This window comes from Epinephelus fuscoguttatus, linkage group LG4, assembly GCF_011397635.1.
Source record: "Epinephelus fuscoguttatus linkage group LG4, E.fuscoguttatus.final_Chr_v1".
Lineage (NCBI taxonomy): Eukaryota > Metazoa > Chordata > Actinopteri > Perciformes > Serranidae > Epinephelus > Epinephelus fuscoguttatus.
In genome coordinates, this window is record NC_064755.1 from 7,026,507 (window position 1) to 7,038,690 (window position 12,184).

Sequence of the window (12,184 nt, forward strand, 5' to 3'; positions counted from 1 at the left end):
GTCTAAGACACAAATTTATTCAGTGTATAATGATATAAGGAAGGCTGGGTTGAAAACCAAACAATGTGGACAGATGTCCTTGGGCCCCCAGGGCCCCATAGGATCCAATATAGTGTGGTAATTTGAGTATTTGCGATATCTTTGGTGATGTGTACCATTACATGTTTTTGGAAACCAGTTCTTCTTCTTACGTGTGCCCCAAAATGTGCTCATATCTTTAGGGCCTTATGAATGTATTAAATGCATTTCATTCTTCATAAAGCATTTGTCGAGTCAATTTTTGGAGGAATCTAAAACATTGTTCACATCCATGTTTGCTAGCATGGAGTCTTTCTCCTCGCTGTTTTTTATGTGCACTGTGCTACATTTCTTGGCACATGACCACCACTATCTGCTGCTCAGTTGCTACAGCATGAAAGGATTGCCTGAGTGTTTGCACAAAATACAGTTAAAACGGGGAGCCACTTTCAAAAACATTGCTTTATAGCACAACTAGTGGTTGAAAATTCCAATGTGTCCCTTTAAATTTGGTCCTATGTCTTTACCTGTCTTGTAGAGGAGCCCTATGTCAAAATTTACATGGTGCATTTTGCTGAATAAATCACGTTTAACAAAAATTGGTGCTCCCCCCCCCCAGGTAAGGTTTACCCTGGGGCCCTTTTTGTGAGTTAATCTGGCCATGGAAATGAGACAGAGTGTTAGAAAGAAACGAATTCTTACATTTTTGAGCTAAAAAACAAAAACAAAAGTTTGACATGAAAAGCTGCTTCAAAATTGTGGACCTGTTGACTAAACATAAAATCAACTTTTTATTTAGTTATACTGAGCTAGTTTCTCACAGTGCTCAGTTACTACATTGTTTGTCTTGTATGTGATGTGCATTCTCACGCAGTCTGGCATCTTGATAACAAACATGGCCATAATTTGTAGGAGCTGTAATTAATTTCAAGATAATTTTGAGTCAAGACTTAAACGCTTTTATTATTGGCATGAAAAGTTTCTTGGAACTGTGTTTTCACAGAAAGTATCAGTGACAAACCACAGACCCTGACACCAAACAGCTTACTCAACAGTACTGCTTTCTGTCCTCCTCTCTGTGAATGCCTGCACAACTTGATGACAGATCACTGCAGGTCAACCAGCTGTGTGTTTTCGTCTGCAAGTTTACGAGCAGCAATTTGGTTGTTTCTAAGCAAATGGAGAAGTAGAGCAGCTTATCGTTCAGGGAAGTGACTCTTTAATGACCAGTAACGTCACACACGAGTCCAGTAGCTTCCCATGACTTCCGCGGTGTGTGTCCCTAAGTGGAGTATTTGACATGTTTATGCTAGCGTGCGATCAATCTATTGGTCAAAGCGAGGGTCTTTGATCATATGTCCTTGGTCACTCCTCAAATCTGTGCAAACGCTGAATGTCCTTTTGTTTAAGAGCTAATGTTGTGTGATTATTGGTAAATATGAAACCGGGGGAACACAGGATGTGTAATGACGTTGTTTGCTTGATGACAGGAAGACCAAGAAATATGCACTCAAATGCCCTCTTATCCACTCACTATCTGTCTTCAATAGTAGGGTTGTTGCTGTTGTCACTCTGTGAGACACACACAGGCTGCAAAAGACCACAGAGGTTTCATATTAACCAAAGTTGATTCACTGTCCACAATATTTAAGTCTTGATTGACATGGCTACACATTTACCATCCTGCTTTCTTACATAGTTTGTTCATTACACAGGTGCTTATGTATATGTCGTGTTTTGTGACACTCCATTTTTATTGTTAGAAATAAAAGATAAGGAAACAAAGTAGGAGGAGAGAGACAAGGGGAAGAGGGTGCAGAGAAGTAAAAGAAGAAGATGGGAAGATGAGAGAAAATGGGGTATAAGGAGTTGTAGAATGAAAGCAGATGGTTAAAGGAAGGGTCGAAGGACACATTTGGAGTTAGGGTTCAAAAAGAGAGGAAAAAGAAGGACCAGAAGGCTTAAAAGAAGACGAAAACATGAATGGTGAGAAGCAATGAAAATAAGTAAAAGGGAAATAAAAGAAGACGAGGAAAGGGGGATAAGGAGGGAGGGTAGAGAGAAGGAAAAAGGGAGCAGATAAGGGTGTGAGGATGGAGAAAGGGGAAGGAAAGGAAAGCAGAAGTAAAATGAGTGAGTAAATGAAGGAAAAAAGAGAAGAAAGAGAGGATGGAATGGAGAACAGGATTGAGATAGGAAGAAGAAAACAGGAGGAAAAGAAATAAGGAGAGAATAGCAAGGGGTTAAAAAAGGACAGGAGGGAGCAGATAAGGGAAAGAAAAGGACACAGGGAAATCAACAGAAGATAATAAGAGGAGGAGAATAAAAGTAGAGGGGAGGGAAGGATGGAAATAAAGTAGATATTAAATTTCTTCCACTCTCTCTGGCTGTTGATGGGTTTCCTGCTTTGAGTCATCAAATGCACAATTAGTATGTTTTCCCTGCCCTGCAGTGCTCTGTGAACATAACATATCAAGGAGCTGATACGGGTTGTTGATCAGTGACTCAGTGTTTACATGCAGTGACTCCTCTGGCTTTCCAATGTCACGCCGCACCTGAAAGTTGAAGACAGGCCTTTTTCTATATACTTCTTATTGAAAAGTTTGTCTCACATACTGATGGTGACACATATGTACAATAAATGATCACAAATGTCACATTTTTTTTAAGGCTTGGTTTTCTTAAACAGCTGAGCATTGTAGTTTTAATTTTATCTGTGGTGGATTAATGTACATGTTATGGTGCTCTAGTAAGTACAGTATTTCTGGCAGCAGGAGTGTGTATGTGGGATTGAGTCAAAATAAACTACAGTGTGTGTATGTTCATGGTAATGAGGGAACATGTCACCCAGTGCAACACTGTGGCTCATTGGTGTGTATTTCATAGTTTTTGGACAACAGCGGAGATAAGATTTGATTGCTTTGCTATGATGGCTTTGATACACTCACACAAGAATTGTTGTAATAATTGCAGGATGCATTCATTGTTGGTTTTGGTCTTATCATGGTATTTCTGGACTGTAAAAAAAATTTTTTAATGACACTAGTCATATCCTTTAACTTTTCAACATTGTGTTCAGCAGTATTCAAATGACTAAAGCACTACTACACCAGTATTGTCTTTAAATCCTTCCATCGGTTTTATATCCATACAGTATGAAAGTCAGCTTGTGGTCACTGTGAAGCTAATTAGAATCAAGTTTATTTTCTCACAATACAAAAATGAATGCTGGCACCCCAGCTGGCACCAGATGTCAATGTGACATCAGAAAGACCCTAACAATAAGAATTTCACATTGTGCGAACATTAACATTATAACATTTTGCAGACGTTGGGTTTTGTTCTTCATACCTCACAACTAGGCCTGTCGTGATATGCGATAAGTTGGTTAATTGCACGGTAAATTAAAAGGGAGACGGTAACTTTTCTGGATGTGATTAATTGCCATATTCATGTGTGTTTGTTTCCCTTGTCTCTCTCCACCAAAGAGACTGGACGACAAGACCGTTCACTGCCGTGCATCGTCTGGCAGCCAGGTGAGTTGGTTCATTAGCGTAATGAACGGAGGGAAAGCTCTTGCCATCGAGTGTCTTTGTCTCTGTGGGGGAGGCGGGGCTATGGGCTACACACACACAGTGCGGTCTTCGTGAGGGGAGATGAGGCAGAGAAAAAAAACAGTTGAGCGTAAGATAAAGACAGGGAACTTTTTCCTAAACCAAATGGCACGGCCCCTGTGTGGGAGTATTTTGGATTTAAACCAAATGACAGAGGGGAGCCCAGTAATTTGGACGAGCCGGTGTGCCGGGTTTGTTCTAAAACCATCTCAACAAAAAGAGCGAATATGACCAACTTAACTGCACACCTGAGAGTGACAGACTGACATTTATTTAGATACTTTTACGTGTTATTTCGGATATTTAAAAAAAAAAAAATTGCATTCCTAAATATTCTTGTTAAATAAATGTTTATTTCTCTTTAATCTTTAAAAGGGTGCACTTGTATCATCATGTCTTTATTATCATTATATAAGTTTAAAAAATGGTCAAAAAACAGCAAAATTACAACAATAATAAAAATGGTCTTAAATACACAATATTACGCAATATTATCACTTATCGCAATAATTTCTGATGCAATTAATTGCTCAGCAAAATTTGTTATCTTGACAGGCCTACTCACAACTAAATGTTGTTATTCTACGTCAAGATGACGTTGGCATGAGACATTTGGAAGAGGCTGGATTTGGGTTACTTAACAACACAACTTAAAATCAACAAAATATCAGTGTCATCAGTTTTCTACGTCAAATTGACGTTGGCATTAGATGTTTCACCAGAAGTCACAACCTAGATTCAACCAAATGTCAACATCTAATGACATTGGTAGCAAGCTGGGAAGTTGCAAGTTGCACTTTCAGAAATGGTTTGCAATGACATATGACAGCACACATAATTTGTGGTAGCCTAAATAGTTTAAAACCAAGCAGCAGCCTTCAAGGCTGAAAAATTAAGCCAATGCGAAGTGCCAAAAAATGCAATTCATGGAATGACCAGTAGAGGCTGGCTCCAAAACAATAAATCCCCATAGACCTGCATGTTAAAATGCCCAACTTTACAGAATAAACATGTTAATGCTAACCTCAACATTCATGACAACTGTACAGGGGGTAACTGTTTTTATAACTTACCCATTTGCATTTTACTAAGGCCCAAAGTTACGCATATTTTAGGGCGGGGCCTCTTGAGAGACAAGCTGTCTGTGAGGCATTACTAAAGTCAGTGAGTCAGATCCATCCCTTGCTCCTCCACAGCTCCATCATCTCATCCAAATTTAGTTACCTTTGCTCTAAAAAACCAAGATGGCGACAGCATCCTTAAAAGTTTTAACGTTTTTTAAATGTTTTACAAGTTCTCTGTTTTCATGTCAGCTCAATGATGAAAAAACTCTCAAGAATATATAAGCTGACATTTTGGAGATAAAAGGTTTTCACTCAACAATGATACAAATTTATTCATGCTCCATGTGTCCTGAATAATATCCCCTCATTGTTTCTTGCTTCGATATGATCAGCATTGGTGTTTCCAATATTTTTGAAATACAGTGCATAGGTCATGCTTTCTTTATTTCTTCTTCTTTTCTTTGTTTTTCCTTGCTCCCTGTCTGCCTCTCCATGGAAACAAAAAAAAAAACAAAAAACAAACACAACATACATCTCCATCCTCTTGTTTCTATGGTAACACAGCAGTGAGGAGACAAGAGGAGCTGCAGCCTCCTCCAACCCTCCTTCATGATGAAAAGCAGAACGGAAAGAGATAGAATGAGACAAAAAAAGAGATAAAGAGAAGACCGGGAGCAGGAAAACAGAGTCGAGTAGAAAGAGGGAAAGACACAGTCGGACAGAATGAGAGAGAGGGAGAGGAAGGGTAGAGGGAAGCAGGCAATCACTGCATGCTCTTGTGCAGGATGGAGTATCTATGGTAACCTCGGCTGGTTATCAGAAAATTGAAGTCCCTTCTGTTTGTCTCCATTCTGCTCTGCCTCTGCCTATTCAGAAACACCATTTATCTCCTCCTTCAGCACACAATTTCATATTCCGCTCTTTACTTTGCAGTTCGTCTTATTAGTGCGGCATGTGCGTCCAACTCAAGCTCCAACCCGATGTAAAACACTGTTTGGTAGTGTGCAGACAGACAGACAGACAGATACAGACAGACAGACAGCAGGGCTGACGTTTACTCTTCCAAGGAAATGAGACATCTCACACAGAACCAATATTTGCTATGGACGTCGTCTGTAATGAAAATCCTGTGTGTGTGTCTGTGTGTAGGGGGTGAGAGAGAGGAGCCAGTTCACTCTATCAGTCGCGGAGGGAGGCGTAAATAAAGGAATAGCGTGTTTGTTCGACAGTAAAGGGGGGGGGGGGGGGGGGGGGGCTGCACGACAGTGAGATGGATGCAAATAAAGAGAACCACCTGTCTGCTTGACGCCACTGCAGAGAGACGCCAGGGCGAAAGCAGGCGTTTGTTGCTGCTGCAATGTAACTACTCAGATGTGTTTGTGTTGAGTGGAGCCATGACTGTGTGTGTGTGTGTGTGTGTGTGTGTGCTGGTGGAAGCCTGAGACAGGCTGTTTATCTGTCTGAAAGCAGCAGCAGAAAAAGCAGCAGGGAGGCAGTAGAGGCCTTTTTCTCCTGAGACATTGACTGTAGCTTGACAGTCCTAGTTCATTCATTATCATTATAATGGCAGTAATTATTTGGATATCCACCTTGGTTATATATTTACATTTGTATCATGTTTATGAGCAACATATTTACTGAAGAACTGATGTTTTCTAAACAGGTTGTAATGACACAGTTTGCTCAGATCGTCAAACCATCCAACCCAATCGCCAGGACAAATGTTGGCATTGTTTGTTTCTGCAAACTATGGATACATTACATTTGCACATTATTATGTAGAAGATACACTGAAACTTTCCATTTCAGCAATGCCGTGGTTAAACTGTGGTTAGGTGTAGGCACAATAACTGTTTGGTTATGGTTAGGAAAAGGTTATGTTTTGGTGTAAAATGCCCGGTTTTAGTGGCACTATCCCCGCTGCAAAAACAGCAACAGGTTACAAGAAAACACCCATGTTTACTGCCTAAAAAAATGCTAAAAATGACATGCTAAAACAGAACAGCTCATAAACAGTGGTCTGGCAGGCGTCTTGTCATTCACCATCACCCTCTACCTCCAGATGACAAAGTCAGCTCATACATGACGTCACTTTAGAAACATTGATGCAATATGCATGAAATGTGCAGAAATGTGTGCAGCAATCATCAGAACCAGTGAATATGTTCTTTGTTGTACAGTATTATTAATATTATTATCAATCTGAGATTTTTCCAGTCTGACAAATTCTGACCAAAAATAAATTGCTTGTTGATTCCCAGGTGGGGTATTTTGATGCCCTGGGAGTGAGACCAGGCTGTACTCTACAGGTCGAAAAGACAAAATTGAGTCTTATACATAATGGGTTTCTACTTCTATTTATTAATAGTTATTCCATGCTTGTTTTGTGGAAGGAAACAAATATCTGTAATAACAGAACCAAGTTAGCAATTAATCAATGTAATACGCCATCTTGCTGTTTACTTCTGTTGTGCATTGAGCAACGCTTGTCTGCTGATGAAGCGTCCTTCATTACAATGGTTCTGCTCAAAATTGGTTAAAAGTGCCTGGTTTGTTGGATAGCACCAAGGTTCTAAGAGTCTTGAACTGAACTAGTTCAAGAACCAGAGCTAATTTGGTGGAAAAGGGGTAATGTAGTGCTAAGTCATGGCAGAGGGCAAGGTCGCAAAGCGGGGCCAAGAACTCTGTCTTTTGCCCATCCTGACACATTGACTGAATGGAGATAATGGCACACACTCTCTGACAGTCTTTCCTTCCAGGCATTCATGGTGTTGATGTTGACACAAAAAGAGACAGAAGTAGTTGTGTGAAAAATGAAAAAAGAGAGCTTGAGAAAGATGTCCCACCTGCTCTCTCCTCTGCGCACCTGGCCAATCACTGCGTAAAGTGAATGTGATTTTCCCATACTCTTTTTACAACAAACTTTTGCCCAGAATGCTCAGCATGCTCTGAGTATCTCAAGTTCTCAACATGAAAATGGCCTCAGAATAAAATAAAAAAGTAAATGGAAAAAAACTGCTGATAAATGCCAGAAAACCTAATGAGGGCACAGCAAAAGCCCCTGCAGATGACGTCTGCAGGGCCCATTTGTGTGGATATACAGTTAGTCTCCCATCAACAATAATTGGTACTAAGTCATTCAGTGACGCTAATGTCTGGGAAATGAACTGGTGATTCATTTACTGCCATTTCTGCATTACTGACAGACACATGTCTTATTATAGACACACTGTGGCATTAAACATTTCTCTTCAAACTTCTCCTGGGGGTTAGAATATATACAGGCTCGGGTTTCCTGGTGGCTTTCACTCTGTCTCGTTATTTTTATCTGTTCAGATTCTTTTTTTTTTTTTCGACCCCCCCCTTCTTTCTCTCTAAAGACTCTTCTGTTCCTGAGTCCGGAAACTTGTGGTAATTTGTCAGCGTTTCTGTAATCATTTTGAGACTAGCAAACAGGTTGTGGCCTGTTACTCAGTTGCATCTGCTTCCAGCTCCCACAACGATGAGACTGGGATCTGAACTCTACCATCACACCAGACTCAGTTTTCTGTGTGTGTGTGTGAGTGAGTGTGTGTTGACTCAAAGCTACATGAACAATGTCTTTCCATGTGATGTTTGTGTATTTGTGTGATTAATGGCTTTTGCTAAATTGATTTTCCAGTTTGTTTCAGCATTCAATGACTATTCACTTGGAACTACATCAAATGTCACCACAGCTGATAAAGATTACCCTGTGTACTCTGTTACAGCGTTTGCCATTCTGCTGTATTTGGAGGTTTTGTTTGGTCGTTGTGTTTACCCAGGGCAGGTTAGCCCAGGATATGTTTCTTTTTGTCTTTCCAGCTGACTGCCAGTAAAAATAAATGCCTTTTTCTCCCCCGGCTCTGTTTAAATATACAGTATGTACTGTAAATGTTTGACAGTGGCAGACTAATATCCTTTTGCTTTCTCTCTTCTCTCCAGCCCACCGGTTACATGGAGACGTCATTGTCCTACAGCTCTATAGAAGACCTGCAGCTCCTTTCATGGGACAATGCTCCGAAGTACTGTGTCCAACTTAGCTTCCCTGGTGGCACCGTCCTCTTGCAGGTAATGCACGTAAAAACAAGCCAGTGGTTTTATACAGGCTGGAATAACACAGGCTTGGAATAAATTGGTGACAATGAAACAAAACAACAAGCTACCTTGACATTTTTGTAGGCTAGCTAGGTAGCTATAGGAGCTGTTTCCACACAGTAGCAGCTTATTTTGTTTGCAATAGCAGTGGCTACAAACAAGACAAGTGTTGGAAAGTTCATTATTCAAATCCAATCAGTTCAATCAATTTGGTCCAACACTGAAAGGATACATGTGGTTTTCAACAATAATACAGCAGCAAACAACTATTTCCTGTGTCGAAATATAGAGGGCTAATGGTGTTGCGAATGAGGCTACAGCATGTCATCACGCTGAACTCCGTTTTATAGCCTTGTTGTGGTAGCGATGTCAAAGTCATGAGAACATAGTGTAGTTCCCTTTTTAGCCTTACATTAGCTTTTTATTTCTGGCGATTTCATTTACGCTTCAGTGATCATAAAAGTGGTGTTCATTTGTGAAGATTATCTTGCTGGACAAAACATGAACGAATCATAAACTTTTGCCTGCCACAGAGCTTATTTTCTGCAATAATCCAAAATCTAATCAAGAAATCCCATTGGCTTTTTGTTGAGGGAACCATGGCATCATACCCTAACCCTAATAGGGTTTGCCTACAAAAAACATCTTCCATGCACCACTCTGTAACCTTCTCAGTGCCTTAACTGACTCTGATTTGGCATGCTAATGTTGTACAGCAGGCTCTAGCTGCGACGGTTTTCCAAACAGCTTTATTAATAATGTAGCTATAATAATTTTTAATGAGAGTGTCATCACCTGTCCTGAATGTCTTTCCAAAATATAGCAGTCATTTGATTCAGTGTTAATGACAAAAATATCACCTCATGTGGTGTTTATGGTTACTAATTATGGAAATATTTGTCTTAAAAGTACACAGGAACATGATCCCCGTCTCTGTCTGAAACAGCCAGTATATTATGGTGTTGATTTAGGGGCATCAGTTCATCAAACTCAAAGCTTTGACAAAGTCTTTGTATCTATTCATGTATGATGTATCACAAAAACTTCTAAACCCACTTGTATAAACAGATTAAATGTCTGGGGACAAAGTGGAGCACTGCCTGATAACTAAGCAGATAACTATTTGGTTAGTGTCCTGTCATAAATGATTAGACTGAGCTTTTAATGCTCGATGTTGTGGGAACTTTCTTTCCTGATTGCTCCCCGGGTGGGATTTATTTTTATACAAGTACATTTGTGGTGAATTTGGTTGTTATTAATTTCCCATGATAACAGTCAACAATCAAAAAAGAGCTGGACTTGGTTGTGTAGTTTAGTGGCTGTAATGTTTGAGACTCAAGACAGCACCAAGACCTGTACTAGACACCTTACACCATGTAACCGCTGAACTATAAGAGACTGCTCTGGATTCCTGGGAAAACATCATCCCCACATTAACCAGAGTCATTCAGTGAGCACATTTGGTACTGTTACCCATTAGCCCAATTAACTCTGATACACAATTCAACCCATTATGGGTGGTGAGGGTCAACAGTTTATACCCACCTCCTCAGTGGTGTTTGCTTATGCCTGCTGCCAGCTGTTTGGACCACTGCCAGACAGATTCAGTTTGTGCTTTAGAGGAAAAGCTCAGCTCCACAAGCCAAGATCAGTCAGGGTTCCTGCACAAGTGGCGGAAAACCAGAAAATTCAGTGTAGTTTTCCAGCTATTAAAGGAACATAGAAAAAGAGAGAAAAATAAATAAATGTCAAGGAAAACTGAAGATAGCAGATGTTTAGAGATCAAGATCATAAGTCAACTTAAAAAAAATGCAAACAGAGTGGGCACTAAAATCCAAATCTGTCAACGTGCTGATTTGGGTTATGGCAATAAAAAACACTGATAAATATGATTAAATTGCCGAGGGAATATGATTGCTGTTCCTCTTGACTCATTGCTGTTGTTTCCTGTGGGTATAAATTTGATGAATAGAAGCCAGGTCCTTATCATGGATTCCCATCTGAACTTTATTCAAAGAGTCACTCACCCTTATTTGGATTTTGCATTTACGCAAGTAGTAACGAATGATTTTTTCATAACAGGACAACAACAGTCAACTCCTGAGTCAGCAGGAGCTTTATTGCTAATTTTGTAATGGTGGGTTATTGAGGTCATTTAGTTTTCACCATCTGGGGACAAAAGTGACTCTGTGGGTCTTCAAATGTTGCTCATGAGCGCAGCTCCTATCTCACACGGGGGAAGACAGGAGGCTTGTTATCAAGAGTTGTAGAATCATTCTAAGCAAACGAGAATAGTAAGACTCAGTTTTAGTATCTACCCTGACACAATCCCAGTCTCTTGTAAGATTATTATCCCAAACAGTTAAACTCCCTCTGAATCTTCTTTCTGCTATCTTACTGAAAGCAGCAGGCTACCTACTGTACTGAACGCACTGTTCCTTCTAATCAGTCTATCATGTTCCATTTCTTACTCTAAATACCAGCCCCGCCTACGCTGGTCTGACCTCAGAGTCATTACACTTTGTTTTGCTGGCGATCAATTATTTTACTGTTCACAAACATTGGGACAGGTAGTAAAAAGTGCAAACACACATGAAGCAGATGGGAAGAACAGGAGTATTATTTCCTGGTTCGTTGCTTGAAGACAAAGTTCATTTTTAAACTACCCCTGCAGTTGTTGGCAATTCAGTTTACAATGCGCTTTATCTGTGTGTGTCAGAGAAGTCAGATGTTCATTTTTAAAAGACGTCAGTTCATTATATAAATGTTGTTGTTTTTTCATCTTGCCGCTGTTCCTGTGTGTAAATCTTGTCTTGTTTAAAGCTGTAGTAGGCAGAAATCTGGAAGTGGTTTAAAAAAAAAGGGGGGGGTGGGGTGGCAGAATTTTGAAAATACACCCTCCTCCTGCAGCTGTCTCCTCTCTGTCCCAAGCCCCTCCCACCAGACGGCCACAGGCATATGCAAATGCTTCATATAGTAACCAGTGTTTCCCATACAGTGATTTATTTAACCTCTTGTCCCCTCCTTGTCTCTCTCTCTCTCTCTCTCTCAGATTATCAGATCGTAAATGATAATTAGCTATCTAGCCACCCTACCGTCCCTCCACCTTGCTCCCCGCCACTGTGGACTGCTTCCCGGCTAAAATTTGGCCAGTGCCAGCACCAGGTGTCACAGTGGGCTGGTGGCCTGCAGTAGCACTGGGTCTAACCTGTATAACGGCAGCAACAGCGTGTCTCCTGATCTTTTTTTGGTGTCCATCAAATCCTGAGAAAAATATTTGTCTCTATAGCTGCTAGATGCTTCACTGTGTTCACCAGCTAGATGCTGGTCAGTGCATGCTTTGGTGCTGAAGACGTAGTGTGCAGTGGGTCT

General features: G+C 40.5%; 1 protein-coding gene across 1 annotated transcript in view; it reads left to right on the plus strand.

Moving 5' to 3' along the window:
• Nucleotides 1-12,184, plus strand: part of LOC125887084 (c-Maf inducing protein) — a 57,589-nt gene that overhangs the window by 19,838 nt on the left and 25,567 nt on the right. The window contains exon 2 of the mRNA XM_049573610.1: nucleotides 8,660-8,785. Coding sequence (XP_049429567.1) covers nucleotides 8,660-8,785 — 126 coding nt within the window. The remainder of the gene's footprint in view (nucleotides 1-8,659; nucleotides 8,786-12,184) is intronic.